This window comes from Hypanus sabinus, chromosome 22, assembly GCF_030144855.1.
Source record: "Hypanus sabinus isolate sHypSab1 chromosome 22, sHypSab1.hap1, whole genome shotgun sequence".
Classification (NCBI taxonomy): Eukaryota; Metazoa; Chordata; class Chondrichthyes; order Myliobatiformes; family Dasyatidae; genus Hypanus; species Hypanus sabinus.
The window spans coordinates 14868771-14892111 of NC_082727.1; the positions used below are offsets into that span (position 1 = coordinate 14868771).

Consider the following 23341-nt stretch of genomic DNA (forward strand, 5'->3'; position numbering starts at 1 on the left):
GTTGGTTTTTAAAAGCTTTCCAATCCTTTAACGTCCCACTAATTTTTGCTCACTATATGCCCTCTCTTTTGCTTTTATGTTGACTTTGACTTCTCTTGTTAGCCAAGGTTGTGTCATCTTTCCTTTAAAATATTTTTTTTCCTCTTTGGGATTTGTATATCCTTTGCCTTCTGAATTGATTCCAGAAATTCCAACCATTGCTGGTCTGCTGTCATAGTTGTTCTTTTCTCATCAATTCTGGCCAACTCCTATCTCATGCCTCTGTAATTCCCTTTACTCCACTGTAATAGTGATATATTTGACTTTAGTTTCTCCTTCCCAAATTTCATGGTGAATTCAATCATATTATGATCACTTCCCCCCCCCCCACCCCCCAGGGTTCTTGTACCTTAAACTCTCTAATCAATTGTGGTTCATTGCACAACACCCAGTCTAGAATAGTTGGTCCCCTAGTGGCCTCAACCATGAGCTGCTCTAAAAAGCCATCTGATAGGCACTCTAGAAATTCTCCCTTCTGGAATCCAGCACCGACCTGATTTTCCCAGTCTACCTGCATATTGAAGTCCCCAATAACTATTGTAACATTGCCCTTTTGGTGTGCATTTTCTGTTTCCCATTGTAATCTGTAGGCCACATCATTACTGTTTGAGGTCTGGATACAACTCTCATCAGGGTCTTTTTATCCTTGCAGATCCTTAGCTCTATCCACAATGCTTCAACATCTTCTGGCCCCATGTCACCTCTTTCTAATGATTTGATTTCATTTTTTACCATCAGAGCAACACCGCCCTCTCTGCCTTCCTGCTATGTGTATCCTGGACATTAAACTCCCAACTGTAACCTTCCAGCCATGTTTCTGTGATGCCTACAACATCATACCTGCCAATCTGCAACCTTACTGCAAGTTCATCTACCTTATTTCGTATATTGCACATGCATTCAAATGTAACACCTACAGAATGAAGTTCCCTCTACATCGTACAATGGCAGGACAGGAACAGCACAGGTTAGAAGAAACAGGAAGTCTGCAGAATAATTTAAGACAAATTAGAATGGGCAAAGAAGTGGCAGATGGAATACAGTGTAAAGAAGCATACGATCGTACACTTTGGTAGAAGGCATAAAGACGTAGACTATTTTCTAAACAGGCAGCAAATTCAGAAATCAGAGGTGCACAGAGACCTGGGAGTCCTCTTGCAAGATTTCCTAAAGGTTAACCTACAGGTTGACTCAATGGTGAGGAAGGCAAATGCAATGTTAGCATTCATTTCAGGAGGACTAGAATATAAAAGCAATGATGTAATGCTGAGGCTTTTCAAAGTACTGGTCTGACTACATGAACTATTATGAGCAGTTCTGGGGCCCTTAACCAAGAAAGGATGAGCTAGCAGTCCAGGGAAGGCTCATGAGAATGATGCCAGGAATGAAAAGTTTAATGTATGAAGAGCATTTGGTGGCTCTGGTTTAAAAGAATCAGGATGGAAATCTTTTTGAAACATTGAATATTGAAATGGTTAGATAGAGTGGTCATAGCGAAAATGTTTCCATAGTAGGGGAGTCCAGAAATAGAGGACATAGCCTCAGAATACAAGGGAATCCCTTTAGAACAGAGATGAGGAGGAATTTATGTAGTTGGAGGGTGTTGAATCTGTGGGAGGCTAAGTTGTTGGGTATATTTAAAGTGTAGTTTGATAAGTTTGTGATTAATAAGAGCAATAAAAGTTACGGGGTGAAGGCAGGAGAAAGGAGTTGAGAAGGATAATAGATCAGCCAAGATAGAATGGCAGAGAGGACTCGATTTCTGGCCCAATCCTGCTCCTATGTCTTATGGTCATATTGTCTAGCTACAGAGTGGAGCTCCTTGTGCACTATCGCATCTCACATTCCCAGAGTAGGGACAGCACAGGTTAGATGTTGAATAAAGCTGGAAAAAGCATTCTCTAATTATTGAGGACCTCAGAGATCAACAATGCACAAACTTGGGCAGAAGTTGTAAGTCATCATCAGTCAATTAACTTTCTTCTCAAGTTAAACAAGGCAGGTTTAATATCAATGCCTTCAAATCATAGTGAAAATTAATTTTAGATGAGTGCGATTGAATGTCAATAAATCAAGCTATAATTGAACGGATAAAGATGGAGAGTTTAAATGTGCACACGTTCATCAATACATCAAGTAAGATTTAGCCTGGCAACACACAACAGGAGCAGTTAATGTGTCTCAGTGTCACACAAAACACTGGAGGAACTCAGCAGGTCAGGCAGCATCTATGGGAAAGAATAAACGGTCGACATTTCAGGCAGAGACCCTTCTTCAAGACTGAGAAGCAAGGGGTAAGAAGCCCAAATAAAAGAGTGAAGGGGGGTACGGGAAAGAGGCTAGCTGGAAGGTGATAGGTGAAGCCAGGAGTGTGGGAAGGGTTAACTTCTTCCTTCTGTTTGTATCTTTTATTGGACAGTATGGGTTTTCACATGAGGTGTGTGGTACTCCAATTTAACCTTTGCATCTCACACACAATGAGCCGAATGGCTTCTATCTGTTGGCTGTGTGGCACTGAGTCTGTAAAAAACACTTTCATGGAGCTCTGGGTTAGGATAATGCTGAATATTGTTTGAACTTCAAGATGTTCCTGTGCACAGTTTGCTCTCTCATGGGAACTAGCAGAACTTATTTTGAAAAAGAGTTGAAAATTTTATTTTTCTGGGTCTGTTAACTCTGTGTCCACTTTATCAGGTACACCTGCTCATAAATGCAAATATCCAATCTACCAATCATGTAACAGCAACTCAATAGATAAAAGCATGCAGACATGGTCAAGAGATTCGGTTGTTCAGACCAAACATCAGAATGGGGAAGAATTGTGACTTTGACCATAGAATGATTGTTGGTGCCAGGTGGGGTGACTTGAGTATCTCAAAGCCAGCTGATCCTCTGAGATTTTCTTGTACAACAGACTCTAGAGGTTACAGAGAATGGTGTGAAAAATTAAAAAAAAACATACAGTGAGTGGCAGTTCTATGGGCTAAAATGCCTCGTTAATGAGAGAGGTCAGAGGAGAATGCCCAGACTGGTTCAAGCTGACAGGAAGGCGACAGTAACACAGGTTGCAACAGTGGTGTGCAGAAGAACGTCCCTGAATGCACAACACGTTGAACTTTGAAGTGGAAGTACTGCAGCAGAAGATCACAAACATACACTCAATGGTCATTTTACTAGGTACAGGAGGTATCCAATAAAGTGGCTATTTATCCTTCATCTAACATCACCGTAAAACAAGATTGATCGCCTATCTATTACATTGCCATTTGTGGGATCTTTTTGTGTGCACAGTGGGAGCACTCTATGATCTTGATTTTGTCAGGTACCTTCACTCCATCTGAGTCCTAACACCTGAGTCCTCCCACTTTAATCCCACTTCCCATTCCCACACCAGCATGCCTGTCACAGCCACCTCTATGGCCAAACTGAAGTGAGGCATAGATTAGAAGAACAGCACCTCCTACTCTGCTTTGGAAGTATACATCCCGATGTCATGAACGTCACTTTCAGCTCCCTCTTCCACCTTTTCCATTTATCCTCCCTGCCCATCATCCACCCAATCCTCTGGCTGGTTCCCCTCCTCATCTCCTCTCCCTTCATTCCAGAGTCCTCTCCAATCAGATCCCATCACCACTCTTTTGTCACTTCTGCCTATCACCTCCCAGCTTCTTGTATCGTTCCCACTCTCCTCCTCCCTCCTTCCTACTTGTGCCACGCCCCCCACCATCTCCTGGATGCACGTACTACTCGCTCTTTGCTCCAACCCTTCCCCCATCTTTTTATACAAGCTATCTCCCCATGCAATCCAGTTGAAGGGCCTCAATTGGAAACATCACCTGTCTATTTCCCTCCATAGATGCTGTCTGAGGTCTTTCAGCATTTTGAGAGTCTTGCTCCAGATTCCCAGCATCTGCAGAATCTCTTGTGCATCTGTTTTTGTTCACCATTATTCTGATGAAACTGCTTCCATTCTTTCTGAATAAGTAGGCAGGAAAAGGGGAAATATTGAGTTTGTTGCGTTCCACCAGCATTTTGTGTGTGCTGCTTGAAATATTGAGTTGTTCAGGTCTTGGACACAGCAAAGATAATGAAACAGCAGTTTTCCCAGACAGGGCGGTGTACGTTCTGAAGAACCTGCAGGAGTCAGTGGTCTCCACACAAGCTGCCTTTGCTCATCTTGCAGGTAGTGGTTGCTGCTTCAGGAAGAGTGACTGGAACAATTTAGAAAACCGCAGCAATACAATTCATAGAGAAGCAATGGCAGGGGGATTGGAAAAATGAATTAAAGGGAAGGGATTTTTTTTCTAGTCGCCCACTTGTTAAAAAGGTCTCAGACTGTTATTCTTTAAATCGTAGAGATATTGTGAAATTAACAAGACTTAGGTTGGGGCATTGTGGGCTAAACTATCACTTAAAGGTAATAGGAAGATATCCAACTAGATTATGTGACTGTGGTAGTCCAGAGACAGTTCAGCATATTTTGCTGAGTTGTAATCGATATAAAATTGAGAGAAGCATATTGTTCAAGAGGCTGTCTGACTTAAATGTATTTTGTTTCTCTGTTAAATCTTTGTTTGGCCACTAAGAGAACCACCATCTGATTGAAAAGCTTATTATTCTGTTTCTACATGCGACTAGCGTATACTCAAGAATTCGAGTTTCTTGAAACTCTGTAAATAATTATACATCCTGCGGAAGGCAGTAATACGCCTAGATGCGTCTAAACTGCTGGAAATGGAAGAAGAAGAAGAATACAATCCACAGATGGTACACAGCAGCCTACACAACTATCGTAACTCTTGTTGGTCATTGGTTACCATATTTACGTCCTGTGAACTTTGGTGGGAAATGGGAGGAAACTGGTGCAGGTAGATGGTGTTTCTGAGTTGTAGACATACAGCATAGAATACCACAGCACAGTACAGACCCTTCAGCCCACAATATTGTGCCAACCTTATAAACTACTCTGAAATCAACCTTACCCCTCCCTCTTACATTGTCCTCCAATATTTCTATCATCTATGTGTCTATCTGAGTCTCTTAAATGGCCCTGATGTATCTGCCTGTACCACCACCCCTGTCAGCACATTTCATGCACCCACCACTTCTTGTGTTAAAACAACTTACCTCCGACAACACCCCTCTCCCCCCATATTTTCCTCCAGTCACTTTAAAATTATGCCCATTCACGTTAGACACTTCCACGGTTGGACATGGACTAGATGGGCCAGAGGTCCTGTTTCTGTGCTGAACTTTTCTATGAACCCCTCTACAGGGTGCCACCATAGCTTTGCAGTTAACAAACACTACAACAACTCGGGCGTCGGGGTTCAGTTCTGGCCTCCCTGGAAACAAGCTGGTACATTCCTTCCTGTGCGCATGTGCTCCTTCCAGCTGCCCCCATTTCCTCTCGCAGTCCAGAGGCGTACTAGTTAATAGGTTAATTAGTCATTGTAAGTCGTCCCATGGTTAGGCTAGGGTCAGATCAATAGGCAGCCGGGTGACACAGCTTGAAGGGCCTGTTCTGCGGGTATCTCCAAATAATTAAAATAAAATAAAAATCAAGTCCCCCTTCATCCTTCTTCACTCCAAAGAGAGAAGCTGTAGATCACTCAAACTATCTTCATAGGACATGTTCTCTAATTCAGGCAGCATCCTCTTCTACACCCTCTCTAAACCCTTCTTTAGATTCCCCTACCCTTTTACAGGAACCTTTTCTAGGCCCCTCCTGATGCCCCTCAGACTTCTACACTCCAGAGAAATCTTGCTCTGATTATCAAATGAGCAGACATCATCACCAGGCACGGAGTTGGTTTTAACAATTTCTGCTCCGGGAGTCATGTATCTCTGAAAGTTTCTCCCCCAAACAGTTGTGGAGACTAGTTTAATCGAAGAATTTAAAGTCGATTTAGATAATATTTTGAAAGGTCAGGGGTTAAGAGCGATAGAAATCCGGCACAGAAAAAGAATCGGGGACTTAAATACTGAATGGCAGAAAATGCTTGCGGCCTACTCATGCTATTTTCATGAGTTTTTTGTGTGGATGAGATTAACCTCTTGGATGTGCCTCTGGTACATCAGTGTCCCCCTCTGCACTTTGGGGACTCCCTCCACTGTCTCAGTTGCCTCCATGAACAGAAGTAATTGGGATTTACACATCAGAGCAGGTTGCAGAGGTTGTTCCTGTCACTGACTCACTGGCTGGGGCTGATATTAGGCTGCGTAACATACAGCTCCGGTCCACTGCTTCTTGTCTGCAAGCGTATGAATCACAATGGGGAATATTTCCAGAGATGTGCTATAAATAACCTGCTGAAAAGTCCCCTGCGTTCCAACATTGACTCCCACCACACTTCCATTCTGAAGGACTAATTATCAGGGACTTCAAAGGAGCAGTCTGACATTCAGGCTGAAGATGAGGACGTGAATGGGCTTTAATACAATAGTCTCTTTCATAATTATTTATAGTATCTTTCAATAGGATGACAATATCTTCAATATGAAGCTGAATCTCAAGGTTGTATATGGTTTGCATACTTTGGTAGTTTGAACTTTGACCACTGAATGTTGTGATACACATTTCATTCATTATCACCTAAACCAGTTTGCAAAGCAGATGTCCATTCCATCTGTGGTTGGCAGGAGGAGTTGTTGATGAGACAGTGTGGAGGGAGCTTCACCCTGTATCTAACCCATGCTGTCCCCGTCCTGGGAGTGTGTGATGGGTCAGTGTAGAGGGAGCTTCACTCTGTATCTAACCCGTGCTGTCCCTGTCCTGGGAGTGTGTGATGGGACGGTGTAGAGGGAGATTCACTCTGTATCTAACCTGTGCTGTCCCTGTCCTGGGAGTGTGTGATGGGACAGTGTAGAGGGAGCTTCACTCTGTATCTAACCCGTGCTGTCCCTGTCCTGGGAGTGTGTGATGGGACAGTGTAGAGGGAGCTTCACTCTGTATCTAACCCATGCTGTCCCCATCCTGGGAGTGTGTGATGGGTCAGTGTAGAGGGAGATTCACTCTATCTAGCCTGTGCTGTCCCTGTCCTGGGAGTGTGTGATGGGACAGTGTAGAGGGAGCTTCACTCTGTATCTAACCCGTGCTGTCCCTGTCCTGGGAGTGTGTGATGGGACAGTGTAGAGGGAGCTTCACTCTGTATCTAACCCATGCTGTCCTTGTCCTGGGAGTGTGTGATGGGACAGTGTAGAGGGAGCTTCACTCTATGTCCCTACCCTGGGAGGGTGAATATAGAAGGCAATTTGTTCCTTATCTAACCTGCAACAATGTGCACTGGTAAGTTAATATGTTATTTTTGCCTCGTCACTGCCTCTCAAGGATTCAGAAATTGTCGCCCTTTGAGAGACATCTCAGATTTGTGAGCCGTCCCTTGCAGGCTGCCCTTTTCACTGAAAGTTGCTGGATGCTGGAACCTGTGAGCTTTCTACAGATAAATAATGCACAGGTCTATTTCCATCCTGTGTAGGAACAATCACTGATAAATATCAGATCATTCTCTGGAAGTCCCAGGCAATGGGCAAGATGATTCAATAATTAATTGATTCCAGGACCTTTCAGTGACCTCCTTGTCCTCCAGGCACTTGAATCCCACCAGCAATCTGGCATCAGTGTGGGACTCATTTGGCGATGTCATAACTGGTGCTCATTCCCAGAGACCTTGACTCTGGTGCCTGATCTTGGTTTACTGGTTTGAATGCTGATGAATAGATTCCAGAGGATATCATGACGCAGCCTGCCTCCTTCAGAACGTTGACAGGAGGTAAAAGAAGGTTCACTCACGCGGCATCTCGCAAGCAGAGATTTGGTGATTCGGTGGCGTCACAGTTAGCGTAACACCACTTCAGCACCAGTACATCTCCCGCCGCTGTCTGCAAGGAGTTTGCATCTTCTTGCCGTGACAGTGTGAGTTGTTTCTGGTGGGTGCTGCAGTTTCGTCCCCCATTCCAAAGTTGTACGGGTTACTAGGTTAATCGGTCACGTGTGTAATTGGTCAGTGCAGGCTCGTTGGGCCTGTTACTGTTATGTAACCTGGGGATATGTGTCTGCTTAGTTTGTTCTTTAGCAAGGCCCACTAATGGGGTAGTGGTGTAATGGCATTCGTGTATTTCTTACGTATAACCCATAATGAGTTATGTAAACAATATATTTGCAATATTACTCAAATCCTGCGGAGCATCAAGAAAGCTCACCTCTGCCCCAGGATGCTGTTGGACTTTTACCGCTCGACCATTGAGATCATACTCACCAACTGCATCTCAGTGTGGTACGGCAATTGCCCCGTATCGGACCGTAAAGCACTCCAGCAGGTGGTGAAAGCTGCCCAGCGGATTATCGGCACCCAATTGCCCACCATTGAGAACATCTACCATAAATGCTGCCTGGGCAGGGCGAAAAGCATTATCGAGGATGCATCTCAACCTAACCATGGACTTTTTACTCTCCTCCCATCCGGTAGGTGCTACAGGAGCCTCCGCTCCCACACCAGCAGGCACAGGAAGAGCTTCTTCCCTGAGGCTGTGACCCTGCTGAACCTCACATCACAACGCTAAGCAGTATTGCACCCATATTGTACTGTCTCCGTACTTTTATATTTGTGTGCTGTAGCACTTTTTATTTGCAGTTATTTTGTAAATAACACTATTCTTTGCATTTCTGGTTAGATGCTAACTACATTTCATTGGCTTTGTATCTGTACTCGGCACAATGACAATAAAGTTGAATCTAATCTAATCTAATACTGAACACACTACAGATAGTCTGCTGTACATCTAAATATAAATAGACAATGAACCAGGTTTCATTCCTCTGTCGCATAAACTGCTTCCTAATCTGTAATGATCTCGCCTTGATTTCAATTAACATTCAGACCGACCCTCCCCATCACAGTACTTGACCTATGCCACCTTCTCTCAGCTGCCGTCGGGCAGGAGGTTCAGAAGCCTGAAGTTCCACACCACAAGGCTCCTTCCCTTCAACTATTTGGTTCTGGAGCCAACCAGCACAACCCTAATCATTACTAGCAACACTAGCATGTCCTCAGATTGTGTTGGCCATTAACACAAATGACGCATTTCACTCTATGTGTCAATATACAATTGATTAATAATAAATAAATTTAAATCTAAACAAGCAGGACAAAATGAAATATAAACTAGTCCAGGGCTTAATATCGTCAGATGCTATTAAAATAGAGGAGACCATGAGGCCTATGTAATGTGTGCTAGCTCCCATCAACCCAAGCCATCCTGCACTTTCTCACATCTCCATTACTTCTCTTTTGATTCTGTGGCCACCCACACCCATAGAGGGGCAACTTGAAGTGGGTATTTAACTGGAGCACCCAGGGGAAAACACATCAGTCACGGGGAAAGCAAAATTAACGCAGTCAGCACCAGAGGTCAGGAACAAAGCTGGGGGTGAGTTGGTTCATTGTTCGCATGGGAGTAATTGGCTGACACGGGCTGAGTGGAAGGGCCTGTTACTGTGTTGTACTCCAAATAATAAAAATAAAAATCAGAACTATCTGACAATGCATTCCCTGGACTGTTAGCATGATGCCACTTTAACAAAATGCTGATTGTGTTGCCATTTGGTAAACTACCCTCTACATCTGGGACCAAGGGATGTCTTAGGAAAGACAAAAACCCTGGGTAGGTAAGGAAAATAAGTTTGTGAATTTCCTCCTCAGACCCATTAGCCTGTCCATGAGATCACACTGACTGTGATTTCTGTCACGCACTGACCTCCTCTACAAAGTGATCCGATCTCCTACTGGAAACCAGAGCGGCGTTGCAGTCGTGCAATGCTGTTACAGCTCAGGGAATCGGAGTTCAGAGTTCAATTTTGCCGTTGTCCGTAAGGAGTTTATATGTCCTCCCCCTGACCAGATGGGGTTCCTCCAGATGCTCTGGTTTCCTCCCACACTCCAAACACGTACTGGGCTGGTGGGTTAAATTGGCTGGGCAGCGCAATTCTTTGGAAGAAAGAAGCCCATGAGTTGAGGATCACTTCAGAAAAAGGCAAGGTATCCCAGAAGCCACAATCCTTTTCTCTTTTCACTGTACCTCAGTACATGTGACAATGATGAAGGAGTAACAATTTACAGTGCCCATGACCCGGGTTCAATTCCTGCCACTGCCAGTATGGTTTTACACTTACCCGCGACGCTGTGGTTTCCTCCACCATTCTAAAGACGTGTAGGTTAGGGTAGTAAATCAAAGGCATGCGATGTTGGTGCCAGAAACATGGTAATACTTGCAGGCTGTCCCCAGCACAACCCTACCACTGTGCTGGTCGTTGATGCAGATGATGCTTTTCATTCTACAAGTAACAAATAAAAGCTCATCTTCAAACCAATTCCAATTCCAATTCCTTCAGAGAAGAAACCTCCTCTTGACATCTGTCATTGCATCCCAGGCATGAAGTGTGAACCCCTGACCTTCCTGACCTGCTCAGATGGTACAATGTGTCGTTACAAATGGAACTCGAGATATAGTCCCAAGAGACGAAATCTTGATTTCAGAAATGAAGAGAGTTTGCGTCGCCAGGGACTGTGCTTGCCGGAATTCAGAAGAATGAGAGGAGATCTCATAGAAACATATAAAATTATGAAAGGGATAGTTAAGATAGAGGCAGTAAAGTTGTTTCCACCAACATTTGAGACTAGGACTAGGGGATATAGCCTCAAGATTTGGGGGAGTGGATTTAGGACGGAGATGAGGAGGAACTGCTTTTCCCAGAGAGTGGTGAACCTGTGGAATTATTGCCCAGTGAATCAGTGGAGGCTATGTCAGTAAATATATTTAAGACAAGTTTGGATAGATTTCTCCATAGTAGGGGAATTGAGGGTTATGGGGAGAAGGCAGGTAGGTGGAGATGAGTCCATGGCCAGATCAACCATGATCTTACTGAATGGCGGAGCAGGCTCAACGGGCCAGATGGTCTACTCCTGCTCCTATTTCTTATGTTCTTAAATAAGGGGTAGGAATGAGATGAAGAGAACTTCCTTCACTCAAAGGATGATGAATCACTGGAATTCTCTACCCCATGGAGGCTCAGTCACAGAGTACATTCAAAACAGATGTCAGTGAACATGGAAATCATGATGGAAATTGGCTTGCATGTAGAAGACTGGTCGTGGTGTTGATGAATAGTGGGGAAGACTTTAATGGCCTATATTCACTCCTATTTATAATGTAAACTCAGTTTGTCTCATCATGATCCTATGAAGGTGGTTAAAATATGTTTGATGGCTTTCATCAGTTGTGGGATGGAGTTCAAGAGCCATGAGGCAATGTTGCAGCTCTGTAACACCCTGGTTAAATCACTCTTGGAGTATTTGTGTTTTCTTCTGGTTGCCTCATTATAGGAAGGATGTGGAGGCTTTGGAAAGGGTGCAGAGGAGGTTTACCAGGATGCCGTCTGGATTAGGGGACACGTCTTATATGGCAAAGTTGAGCAAGCTTTGGAGCAAAGTAGGATGATAGGCAACTTGATAGTGATGCATGAGATTATGATAGGCATAGGTAGAATAGAGAACCAGTGCCTTTTTCCCCAGGGCTAATACCAGAAGACATCCTTTGCATGTGACAGGAGGAAAGTTTAGAACATAGAACCCTGTCAAATGTCTTACTAAAATCCATATATGTCATATTGTTCACTCTGCTTTCATCATAGAGTGATCCTACGACAAGCATTTCCCTTCTCTCCCCCATGTAACCCATGTCTTCTCTGTCAGTCCAAGTATAGACCATACAACATAGAACACTACAGCCCAGTACAGGCCCTTCGGCCCACAATGTTGTGTTGCCCATTTAATCTACTGTACAATCAATTTACACCTTCTCTCCCACATAGCCCTCCAATTGACTTTCATCAATGTGCCCATCTAAGAGTTTCTTTAAATGTTCCTCACGTCTCTGCCTCTGCCACCACCCCTGGGAGGGCATTCCACGCACCCACCGCTCTCTGTGTGGAAAAAAAACTTACTTCTGAAATCCCCACTATTCTTTCCTCCAATCATCTTACAATTATTAGATATTTTTCTGGGAAAAGGGTCTCTGGCTATCCATTCGATTTATGCCTCTTATCACCTTGTACCTACCTTGGTGGGAGGCCAGAAGTAAGTTTTTTGCAAAGGGAGAGGTGGGTGCACCGCCAGAGGTGGTAGTAGAGGCAGACAGACACGTGGATGATAGAGTCTCATGTAGGAGGGAAGGGTTATATTGATCATGGAGTAGGTTGGAAAGTAATGAGCTGAAAGGCCTGTACTGTTCTAAGTTCTAAGATGTTATGATCCTTAGGAAAACAGCCCTCTGATCCTATGCATTTCAAGTTTATTGACATTCAACCATACACATGTATGCAGCTAAATGAATTATTGTTCCTCTGAGGCCAAGGTGTAAAATACAGTACATATAGCACACACAGCAGATATAGTTACAGAACAGTCACAGAATAATATCCCTGAGTGACAAGGCCTGAAGATTCACAGGTTGACATAAAGTGTGAGGATTGTGCATATTTCCAACTTTATGAGTCTGGTTGGGTTGCCAAGGGAATTGAAATCTGGGAATTAACCCTGTTGCATCACAAAGGGAGAATTGTTCCCGTTTATCACTGAAGACCAAGCCCTCTTGGTCCACGCTTCCAGTTTTACAGCTCGGAAACTTTGTGAACCTGCCTTTATCCTCCTCCCTGCCTGCCCAAGCCACGTGTCTCACCAGAAAAAGCTGGGCTTGGAGGCATTTGGCTTGGGAACCAGGTGGTTGTCAGGGGGTAGACAAATGGTGTAATGGACAGCTCAGATGTATCATGTGTGGCTGGGACAAACGTGTTTACAAATGACTTAGATAATGGGACAATGTTGCTGGTGGCAATAAGACAGATGACACCCTAAACTGCGTCGGTGTACAATATAAATTACTTGGATAGATAAAGCCCAAACTAAATTGTTGGAGAAGTTTCTAAAAATCTTAGCCGTGTCAGAAACAAGACAGCCTAAATATGGTAGAGAATTTCTTTCTTCAATTGTAAATGTTATAAGTATATTATTTTCTGCAGATGTGGCTAGATTAATTTACATAAGTATGTTTTTATATTTTTATACTATTTAAAATGCCATTAAAGCATTGCTATGTAGTGTTTTACATTAAGAGCTGTTTTTTCTATCAGTATGTACCTGTATTCTTTGGTGTAAAGTGCTTTATTGCTGTTTTCCACCAATTGGTCTGGTTTACTGGGAGTGCTGTGCAAACAGATGAATCTGATACCTAGGATTGTCTGGACAGAGAGAGAGAACTGTGATTGGTGGGCACAGGAGGAGGCCTGGTATTTGCTGGGGGACTGGGAAGAGTCAGGCAGGGGTTTCCTAGGATTGGCTGAACAGAGTGGATGCAGAGGCTTGGATTGGCTGGGCAAAATTGAGGGGACTGGGACTGGCTAGCAGAGGGGTGTCTATTGGCTGAGCAGACTGAAGTGGGGTCTGGGATAAGCAGGGTAAGAGGGTCTCTGAAATTGACTGGGCAGCTGGAGGGATCCTTGGGATTGGCTGGACAGGGGGGTGGGGTGGGGTTCCTGGGATTGGTTGGTCAGAGGAGAGGGCTGTGATTGGTGAGGCAGAAGGTAGCCCTGGGATTGACTCTGTTGACCCGTAATGAAGGAGTGGGTCACACAACCTAACCGATTGCAGAGGAGGTTTGTTACTATTGGGACCTGCAGGTTAGGTGGGATGCAGCAAACCAAAAAGCAAGGCAGAGCACTATTGATAAAACATCCTGGTGAGGCTCACCAGCAACTCTGGGCCAAAGGCACCTGTACCTATGTCAGCTGCTCAGGTAGCAGAAAGCAGATCCTAGGAGTTGTCAAGGAGAGCAAGGGTGAAGGATGAAGCGGTGGTGTGATACAAAGAGGGGCAGGAGAGAGATGAGAGGAAGAGGTCAAGGTAAGTAATTCTCCTAGCAGCTTGCTATCTTCATAATGCCATATGAATATGGTCCTTTCTGTATAAAGCAATGTTCAAAGTAACACACACAAAATGCTGGAGGAACTCAGCAGGCCAGGCAGCATCTACAGAAAAGAGTAAACTGTCAACATTTGGGTCGAACCCCTTAAAGTCCATAAGAATTTATTTTCTTGGTACGACTCAGTACATCACCATATACAACCCTGAGATTCATTTTCTTCAAGGCATGCTCAATAAATCCATATTATAATAGTAACTATAATGTAATCAGTGAAAGATCCCACCAACTTGGGCGTTCAACCAATGTGCAAAAGACGACGAACTGTGCAGATACAAAAATAAATAATAATAATAAACTGACAATAGATATTGAGAACATGAGATGAAGAGTCCTTGAAAGTGAATCCATAGGTTGTGGGAGCAGTTCAGTGATGGAGTGAGTGAAGTTAACCCCTTTGGTTCAAGAGCCTGGTGATTGAGGGGTGATAACTGCTCCTAATCCTGGTGGTGTGAGTCCTGAGGCTCCTGTATCTTCTTCCTGATGGCAGCAGTGAGAAAAGGGCATGGCCTGGGTGGTGGGGGTCCATGCTGCTTTCTTGTGCTAGTGGTTCATGTAGATGTGCTCAATGGTGAGGAGGGTTTACCCGTGATGACCCATATCTGCTACTTTTTGTAGGATTTTCCATTCAAAGGCATTGCTCTTTCCATAGCAGGCCATGATGCAACCAGTCAATATATTCACCAACACACATCTATAGAAGTTTGTCAAAGTTTTAGATGTCATGCCGAATCCTAAGGAAGTAGAGGCGCTACTGTGTTCTCTTCATAATTGCATGAGCATACTGGGGTCAGGACAAGTCCTCCAAAATAATAATACAAAGGAATTCTAAAAAGTTGCTGACCCTCTCCACCTCTGATCCTTTGACGAGGACTGGCTCACGGACCTCTGGTTTCCACCTCATGAAGTCAATAATCAGCTCAAGAATGAAGATTGCCTTAAGGACCCTTGCCACTCAGGACATGCCCTCTGCTCATTACTACCATCAGGGAGGAGGTACGGGAGTCCAAAGACCCACACTCAACATATTAGAAAGAGCCACTTGCCCTCTATCAACTGATTTCTGAATGAATAAACTCTTTCCAGGTTTCCAGCCGGGAACAGGTACCGAGAGGAGTTTATTTGCCATAAAAGCTGGAAAAGCTTTAGATCCTTTTTCAGATTTCTGAACAGTCCATGAACACTACCTCACTATTCCTCTTTTACACTGTTTATTTATTTTGTTTCTTATTGTAATCATAGTAATTTTTTATGTCTTGCACTCTACTGTTGCCACAAAACAAAATATTCACCATACATCTCAGTGAAAATAATCCTGATTCTGAGTCTAATTCGGAATGGACTGATCCCAGTATTTGCACTTGCACCCTATCAAGTTTCAGCTCCCATTCACTCAGCTCTTTCCCCCACCTGCTCAGCAGATCTCGGCAGGCAGCACTGTGGCGTAGTGGTTAGCTCAACGCTTAACGATACCAGGGACACGGGTTCAGTTCCCACTGCTGCCTCTAAGGAGTTTGTATGTTTCCCCTGTGTCTGTGTGGGTTTCCTCTGGGTGCTCCAGTTTCCTCCCACAGTGCAAAGATGCACCGGTTGCTACGTTCAAAGACATCCTGGCTGGTAGTGTTAATCGATTATTGTAAGTTGTCCCTTGATTAATCGAGGGTTAAACTGGGGACTGCTGGCCAGCACAGAGCGGAAAGACTAGAAGGGCCTGTTCAAAGCTGCATCTCAGTAGATTAATTAATTAATTAAAATCTCAGCTCTGAAGTCCAAATGAGTGAAAGGTTGTCCAGGTTATGACATTCACTTCAAGTTATTCTCTTCACTGAGACGGTGCTCAGGCTCTGTATATTGCTGTCTAAAGCTTTAAAATTTCAAAGAAAGGTCATAGATTACCCAGAAGGTTGAGAAATAGTAAATAGCTTATTGATTTACCGGGAATGATAATTACAACTCAGTAAATGAAATTACTCAGCAGAGGGTGCCAACACTCTTGTCAACAGTGGCTGTCTGCACATTTTCTCTCTCTTTTTCCTCACATTCCTTTAGACAGTTCAATCAGAAATCTGTGCTATCACCGTGTCTTCTCCAGTTGAGTAAGACATCTAGCCTATCATCCGTTCACTCTGAGTCACTTGTTCGTGCTCTGTCACACTGTCCTCTCATTCTCTATACCTCTAAGTACTGTCTCTCTCAATAGGTGGACCAAATCCTTGGCATCCTTCATGAACTTGACTAAACCTTCCCACAGAGCTGTCCACTGGGAGATGATTGAGGCTTATTTGTTGAACTTCCATGTGTTTAATCTTCAACACAGAGGATAAACTTAGTGAAATATGAAGAAGACCTCCCAAACTCCTAACCCTGTTCGGGAAGCCACTGCTTCACATGGGCAGGATGAACTTTCTCCAAGGCAGCTTGGTAGTCAAGAAAAATTTACCTTGGCCTCTTCCTTCCAGAACAAGCAACTTATCAATCTGCCTTCAAGACACTTCAAATCCATTTTCTAAATAAATCCACATTTTGGGTGTCACTATCCACAAGCTGTTGGCCTGTCAAACTTCCATGTGTCACCTAACAACACAGAAGGAAAACATGATCAAAAAGAAAGAGGAACTCAATGGATCGGGCAGTATCTGTGAAGGGAAATAGATAGTCAACATTTCAAGATTCAAATTTATCAGAATCAGATTTATTATCACTGACATATGAAATTTGTTATCTTGAGGCAGCAGCACAGTGCAATACATAAAGTATATTATAAATTCTAGTAAGAAATATATAAAAATATTAAATAAATGACTTATCACATGTACATTGAAACGTACAGTGAAATGGTTTGTTTGTGTTAACAACCAGCACAACCAGCGTGTGCTGGGGTCAGCCCACAAGTGTTGCCATACATTCTGTAGTGTGCCCACCACGCTCGGCAGAACGACACAGAACACAACAAAGTGGAACACAGCAAGCAACGAAACAACAACAGCAAAACAAGCTTCCTTCCAGGAGGATCACAACCTCGTTGAAGGGTTTGTTGGCTGGAGTCAGGGCCTTGTGCTTTGGCTCTTGGGAGGGTCACCCATGCTAAACAGGTCAAAGGGTAGAGGCCAGACTAAGAGTCCATTGGTCCTCAGAGGTTCAGCTCAAGGCTGACAACTGTGACTGGATAAAAACAATCTTACAGAAATAGCAATGAAGAATCCTTCTGTATCTCTGCGCAACAGTACGGAGATGGAGGAGCTTTGTTGCTGCCCTAAACACCAGCTGTGTAACAGGCAGTAAGTAAAACAAGCCCCATTCTTCCCTCCCACCCACCCACACAGTCTTCCAGCCCCAGCATAGGCCGTCTTCAGTCTCTGGCCTCCAGCGGACTCAGACTCGGGCTCGCAGACGGTGGGCTTTGACCTCCCCAGCGGGCTTGCAGAGATTCGCAGACTCTGGTTTGTGGTTGAGGTCCATCATCTTGACCCTTCACAACACGAAACAGGCACTGTTCATCCCCCACCCCACCACAGATGCTGACTGACCCGCTGAGTTCCTCCTGCTCTGTTGTTGATCCAGAATGCAGCATCTGCAGTCCCTTGTGCCTCCTTGGTTAGAAACAGCATTATCATGCCCACACTGAGCCTCTTGGCCTCTTCTTCCCTCCGATCTAAATATCCCTTAAGAGCCAGCTCTTTGACAGTCTTCAATATCCAAGGCACCCAAGCTTACTGAAGCATTTTGCATGACCTCAGGATGTGTCAAAGCCCTTAGCGGTCACTGAAATACATTTCACAGAACAGTCCCTGTTGTAGGCAAGGCAAAGCAAATTTATACATCACTTATCCCCATAAAATCGGTAAGACTATCCCCCAGAAAAATGGGTGTCATAACTAGGCTCAATAATGGAGCTCGCTCTTAATACAATAATCTATAATTGTCAATAATTCAGTATATACTGTTCAACCAGAAGACTAATAATGGTTTTGTCTTTAACAGAAGGTTTGATAATAAGACTAGAAATATAAAAGCAAGGATGCTATGCTGAGGCTTTACCAGGCATTGATTGGACCACAACTGGAGTATCGTGAGCAGTTTTGGGCCCCGTGTCTAAGGATGTGCTGACATTGGAGAGGGTCCAAAGGAGGTTCACGATAATTAATCTGGGAATGAAAGGGTTAACACATGAGGGGCATTTGATGGCTTTGGGCCAGTACTCACTGGAGATGAAACATAGCGAATACAGAGGCATGTCCTCAGAACAGAAGGACGTTCCTTTAGAACAGAGACGAGGAGGAATTTCTTTAACCAGAAGGTGGTGAATCTGTGGATTTCTTTGCCACAGACAGCTCTGGAGGCCTAGTCGTTGTGTATACTCAAAGCGGAGGTTGATAGATTCTTGATTAGTAGACAATAGACAGTAGGTGCAGGAGTAGGCCATTCGGCCCTTCCAGCCAGCACCGCCATTCACTGTGATCATGGCTGATCATACACAATCAGTACCCCGTTCCTGCCCTCTCCCCATATCCCTTGACCCCACTATCTATAAGAGCTCTATCTAACTCTCTCTTGAATGCATCCAGAGACATGGCCTCCACTGCCTTCTGGGGCAGAGCATTCCACATATCCACCACTCTCTGGGTGAAAAAGTTTTTCTGCGTCTCAGTTCTAAATGGCCTACTCCTTATTCTTAAACTGTGGCCTCTAGTTCTGGACTCACCCATCAGCGGGAACATGCTTCCTGCCTCCAGTGAGTCCAATCACTTAATAATCTTATATGTTTCAATCTATATGTTTCAATAGTAAGGGCATCAAAGGTTAATAGGAGGAGGCAAGAGAATGGGACCGATAATGGAATGAATAGCCTCAGTCAGCTCCTATGCATTATGGTCTTATGACACCTATTTAATAGTGGGATCAGAGCACAAGATTTCTCTTTAACTGGAGGTCTGAAGCTAAAACGTTTAGACAGGAGGCCTGATACAACACGTCTGGATATCATGCTGAAAGGCATCAATGAACTGCATTTACTTACACTGTAGCCACCAGAAAATATAATGGAATTAGCAGTAATGTGGAGAAAGAGGAAAACAATAAGTGGGGTTGGAGACGCAGTGTCTGTTTAAATATCCCTGGGCGACAGTATGTTCATCCAAAAGTCTGCGGATACCTTCACTAGCTACGCTTGGGTAGAGACAGAAGATATTTAATGTGAAGGTGACTTGCATAAAATTCAATGCAGGAGAAGCAAGTTTTGTGTCCTTTCAGTGTCAGTCAGGGTAATGAAGGTGAAAATGGGAAAAATCGCAGATGGTGGAAGCCTGAAGTGGAAAGAGAAAATGCTAAAAATAATTTTTAAAAAATACTTAGCATGTCAGGCAGCATCTGTGGAGAGAGGAACAGTTTAATGTTTTAAGCTGTTGCCTCATTGTCAGAACCAGAAAAGGGGAAATGACCTAGTCTCCAGCTGCAGGGAGGGAATGGAGTGGGCAAAGGAAACTTCTCTGAAGAATTGGGTGTTGTCCTGGGGACAACACCCCTAAGTAATGTCATCTTGTTCATGGGATAATAAATGGCCCCTTTAACCCCTCAAGCAGATAGCCTAATTTACAGATTATCCCCATAGCCATCCTGGTGTTGCCCTACCCATCCTTTTCCGCACCTTTTCTGCAACATAAAGCTAACTTGATTCCTTCTTTCTGAATTCTGACAGTCTTTATCCTGAAACGTTAATGCCATCTCTCTTGCCACTTTAGCTTCTTGACCAACAGTATAGAATGTTCCTTACTCTAATAAACCATGAAATTACAGAGCTCTGTTTGTAAAGTACCCATTGAATGTCCATTAATAAAGATGGAAACAACATTCTTCACCATGTCCTACTGATTACAGAAGATAGTCCTAGCCATTGAGGTAAATTTTAAAGTGTGTTTTCTGTCATATCATAGGAGCAGCAATACTGCTCCCAACAAGCTGTATCCCTAAAATGTACCCAGCTTGCCTGGAGACACCAGAGACTGCAGACGCTGGGATGTGGAGCAATAGAAAAGGTGTTGGAGGATCTCAGTGGGTCAGGCAGCATCTCTGAAGGTTTTGGTTCAAATCATTGATGGTCCATTTCCATTCCAATACCTGACCTTCTGAATTCCTCCAGCATCTTCTGGGCTGCACCACTTAATCTCCTTTGGTAATGTTGCTGGAGAAAATTAATAGCAGCAAACATGTCCATGGCATAAAAAGGATTGTGAACCCCTGGCCTAATGTATTTGCCTCTACCACCAGTCCTGCCAGTGTGTTCCATGCAATCACCACAGTCAGTATAACAAAACTACATCTGGCATCCCCTTAAGCTTTCCTCCAAACACCTTAAAGTCATGACCACTTAGTAAAATTAGCTGTTTCCACCCTGGGAAAAAGTCTCTGGCTGTCCACTCTTTCTATGCCTTTTATAATCTTATACACCTCTATCAAGTCACCTCACATCCTCCTTCCCTCCAAAGGGAAACGCCATAGTTCGCTCACCTTATCCCCATGAGACATGCACTCTAATCCAGACAGCGTCCTGGTAAATCTCCTCTGAACCCTCTCTGAAGTCCCCACATCCGATAATGAGATGACCAGAATGGAACACAATATTCCAAGTGTGGTCTAACCAGGGTTTTATAGAGCTGGAACATCAGCTCACGATTCTTGAACTTAATCCCTCGACTAAAGAAGGTAAACTCTCCATGCGTCTTCATTAGTGTGGATGTTATTGAGTAGGTAGCTGTGGGTTGAAATCCCATGCCAGACACTTGAGGACAAAGATCTTGTACTGCAGGGAATAGAGCAGCAAACTTATGCACAGCATGGTTCCTCAAACCACAATGTGCTACTGACCAACCACTTGGTCCCTAAATAAATTTTACTGAGGAAGTTACATTAGGAAATCCCATGATAATAGTTCCTTGCTTTTCAAAAGCAGTGATGAGCTCTGCATCAACAGATGTGTAGCACTGAGGTTAAGATGTCCTTCCCTTTTCTTAGGGTTGTTGCCAGAACTGGAGGGCTTGAGTTATGAGGAGACACCGGGTAGACTGGCACAGTTGTCCCCGGGGTGAAGGAGGCTGACGGTGAACTTGTAGAATCACAAGGGACATAAATAAGGTGGATAGATGGACACACACAAAATGCTCAAGGAACTCAGCAGGTCAGGCAGCATCTATAGAGGAGATTATAGAGGAGTCAACGTTTCTGAGACATCAACTGTTCATTCCCTCCATTGACGCTGTCTGACCTGCTGAATTCCTCCAGTATTTTGTGGGTGTCGATCAAAGTCAGGTTTACTATCACCGGCATGGGTCGTGAAATTTGTTAACCCAGCAACAGCAGTTCAATGCAATACATGATATTATAGAAAAAATATAAATAAGTAAATCAATTAAAGTGTGTTTGTGTATATATTGAATAGATTAAAAATAGTGCAAAAACAGAAATAATATATATTTTAAAAACTAGTGAGGTAGTGTTCATGGGTTCAATATGCATTTAGGAATCAGATGGCAAAGGGGAAGAAGTTGTTCCCGAATTGCTGTGTGCCTTCAGGCTTCTGTACCTCCTTCCTGATGGTAGCAATGAGAAGAGGGCATGCGCTGGCTGATGGGGGTCGTTAATAATGGATGTTGACTTTCTGAGGCATTGCTCCATGAAGATGTCTTGGGTATGACGGATGCTAGTGCCCGTGATGGAGCTAATTAATTTTACAACTTTCTGTAGCTTCTTTCAGTGCTGTGCAGTAGCCCCCCTCCCCCCACCATACCAGACAGCGATGCAGCCTGTCAGAATGCTCTCCATAGCACATCTATAGAAGTTTTCAAATGTTTTTGGTGACCAACCAAATTTCTTCAAACTCCTCATGAAATATAGCTGCCGTTGTGCCTTCTTTATAGCTGCATCGATATGTTGGGACCAGGTTAGATCCTCAGAGATCTTGACACCCAGGAACTTGAAATTGCTCACTCTCTCCACTTCTAATTCCTCTCTGAGGACGTGTTGCTCTGGATTTCCAGCATCTGCAGAATCTCTTGTGTTTATAAGGTGGATTGATAGAATCCATTCCCCAGATTATGAGAACCTAGAACTCGAGGGCATGAGTTCAAGATGAGAGGGGAAACACTTAAGAAGGGCCTAGGGGCAATTTTTTTTTCCACACAGAGAATAATGGGTGTATGGAACAAGCCACTTCAGGAAGGTGGAAAGCCAGGCACAATTACAACATTAAAAAGCCATTTTACTAAGTACGTGGATAGAAGAGCTTTAGAATGATATGGGTCAAACACAGGGAAATAGAAGCAGCTTGGATAGATGTGTTAAAACATAAGAACTAGGAGCAGGAGTCGGCCATCTAGCCTGCTCTGCCACTCCGTAAGATCACTGGTGATCTGGCCATGGACTCAGCTCCACCTACCTGTCTTTTCCCTGTAACCCTCAATCCCCCACTATGCAAAAAATTATCGATGTGCCTTAAATGTATTTAGTTACAACAGATCTGTGGGATTCACTCCCTAGGAAGTGGTAGGAACTCCCTCAATAAATTTAAGATTTAGCCTCACTCCTCTATGCTGACTCACTTTGGTCAACATGGTCAAGTTGAAATTGAAATTTCAACCACTAAGCACGTCTTTCCCTCTCTACCCCTCTCTGCTTTATGCAGGGATCATGCCCTCCACAACTGCCTGGTCCACACGTCCCTCCCCACGGATCTCCCACCGGGTACTTATCCCTGCAAGTGTAAGTGCTACACCTGTCCCTACACCTCCTCTCTTACCACCATTCAGGGCCCCAAACAGTCCATCCAGATGAGGCAACACTTCAATTGTGAGTCTGTTGGGGTCATCTATTGCATCCGGTGCTCCCGGTGTGGCCTCCTCTACATGGCAAGACCTGACGCAGATTGGGGGACCACTTCATCGAGCACCTCCGCTCCGTCTGCCACAACAGACAGGATCTCCCGGTTGCCACCCACTTCAACTCTGCTTCACATTCCCATTCGGATATGTCCATACATGACCTCCTCTACTGCCATGATGAGGCCAAACTCAGGTTGGAGAAGCAACACCTCATATACCGTCTCCAGCCCCTTGGTATGAACATCGAATTCTCCAACTTCTGGTAATTCCCTCCCTTTCCCTTCCCCCATCCCATTTTCACTCTGCCTCCTCTTCCAGCTGCTTATCACCTCTCATGATTCTGCCTTCTTCTACTACCCAGAGTGCTTTCCCTTTACATTCCTTCTTCACCTCTCCGG

The 23341-nt window shown here is 44.1% G+C and overlaps 1 protein-coding gene across 7 annotated transcripts in view; it reads left to right on the plus strand.

Annotated features, from left to right (window-relative positions):
• LOC132379349 (Kv channel-interacting protein 2-like) overlaps nucleotides 1–23341 on the plus strand; it is a 523353-nt gene that overhangs the window by 405890 nt on the left and 94122 nt on the right. The window contains exon 2 of one of the 7 annotated variants that reach the window (XM_059947084.1): nucleotides 778–904. The exons of the other annotated variants lie outside the window; for them this stretch is intronic. Within the exon in view, the coding sequence (XP_059803067.1) occupies nucleotides 778–904 (127 nt within the window). The remainder of the gene's footprint in view (nucleotides 1–777; nucleotides 905–23341) is intronic. 7 annotated transcript variants of the gene reach the window in all.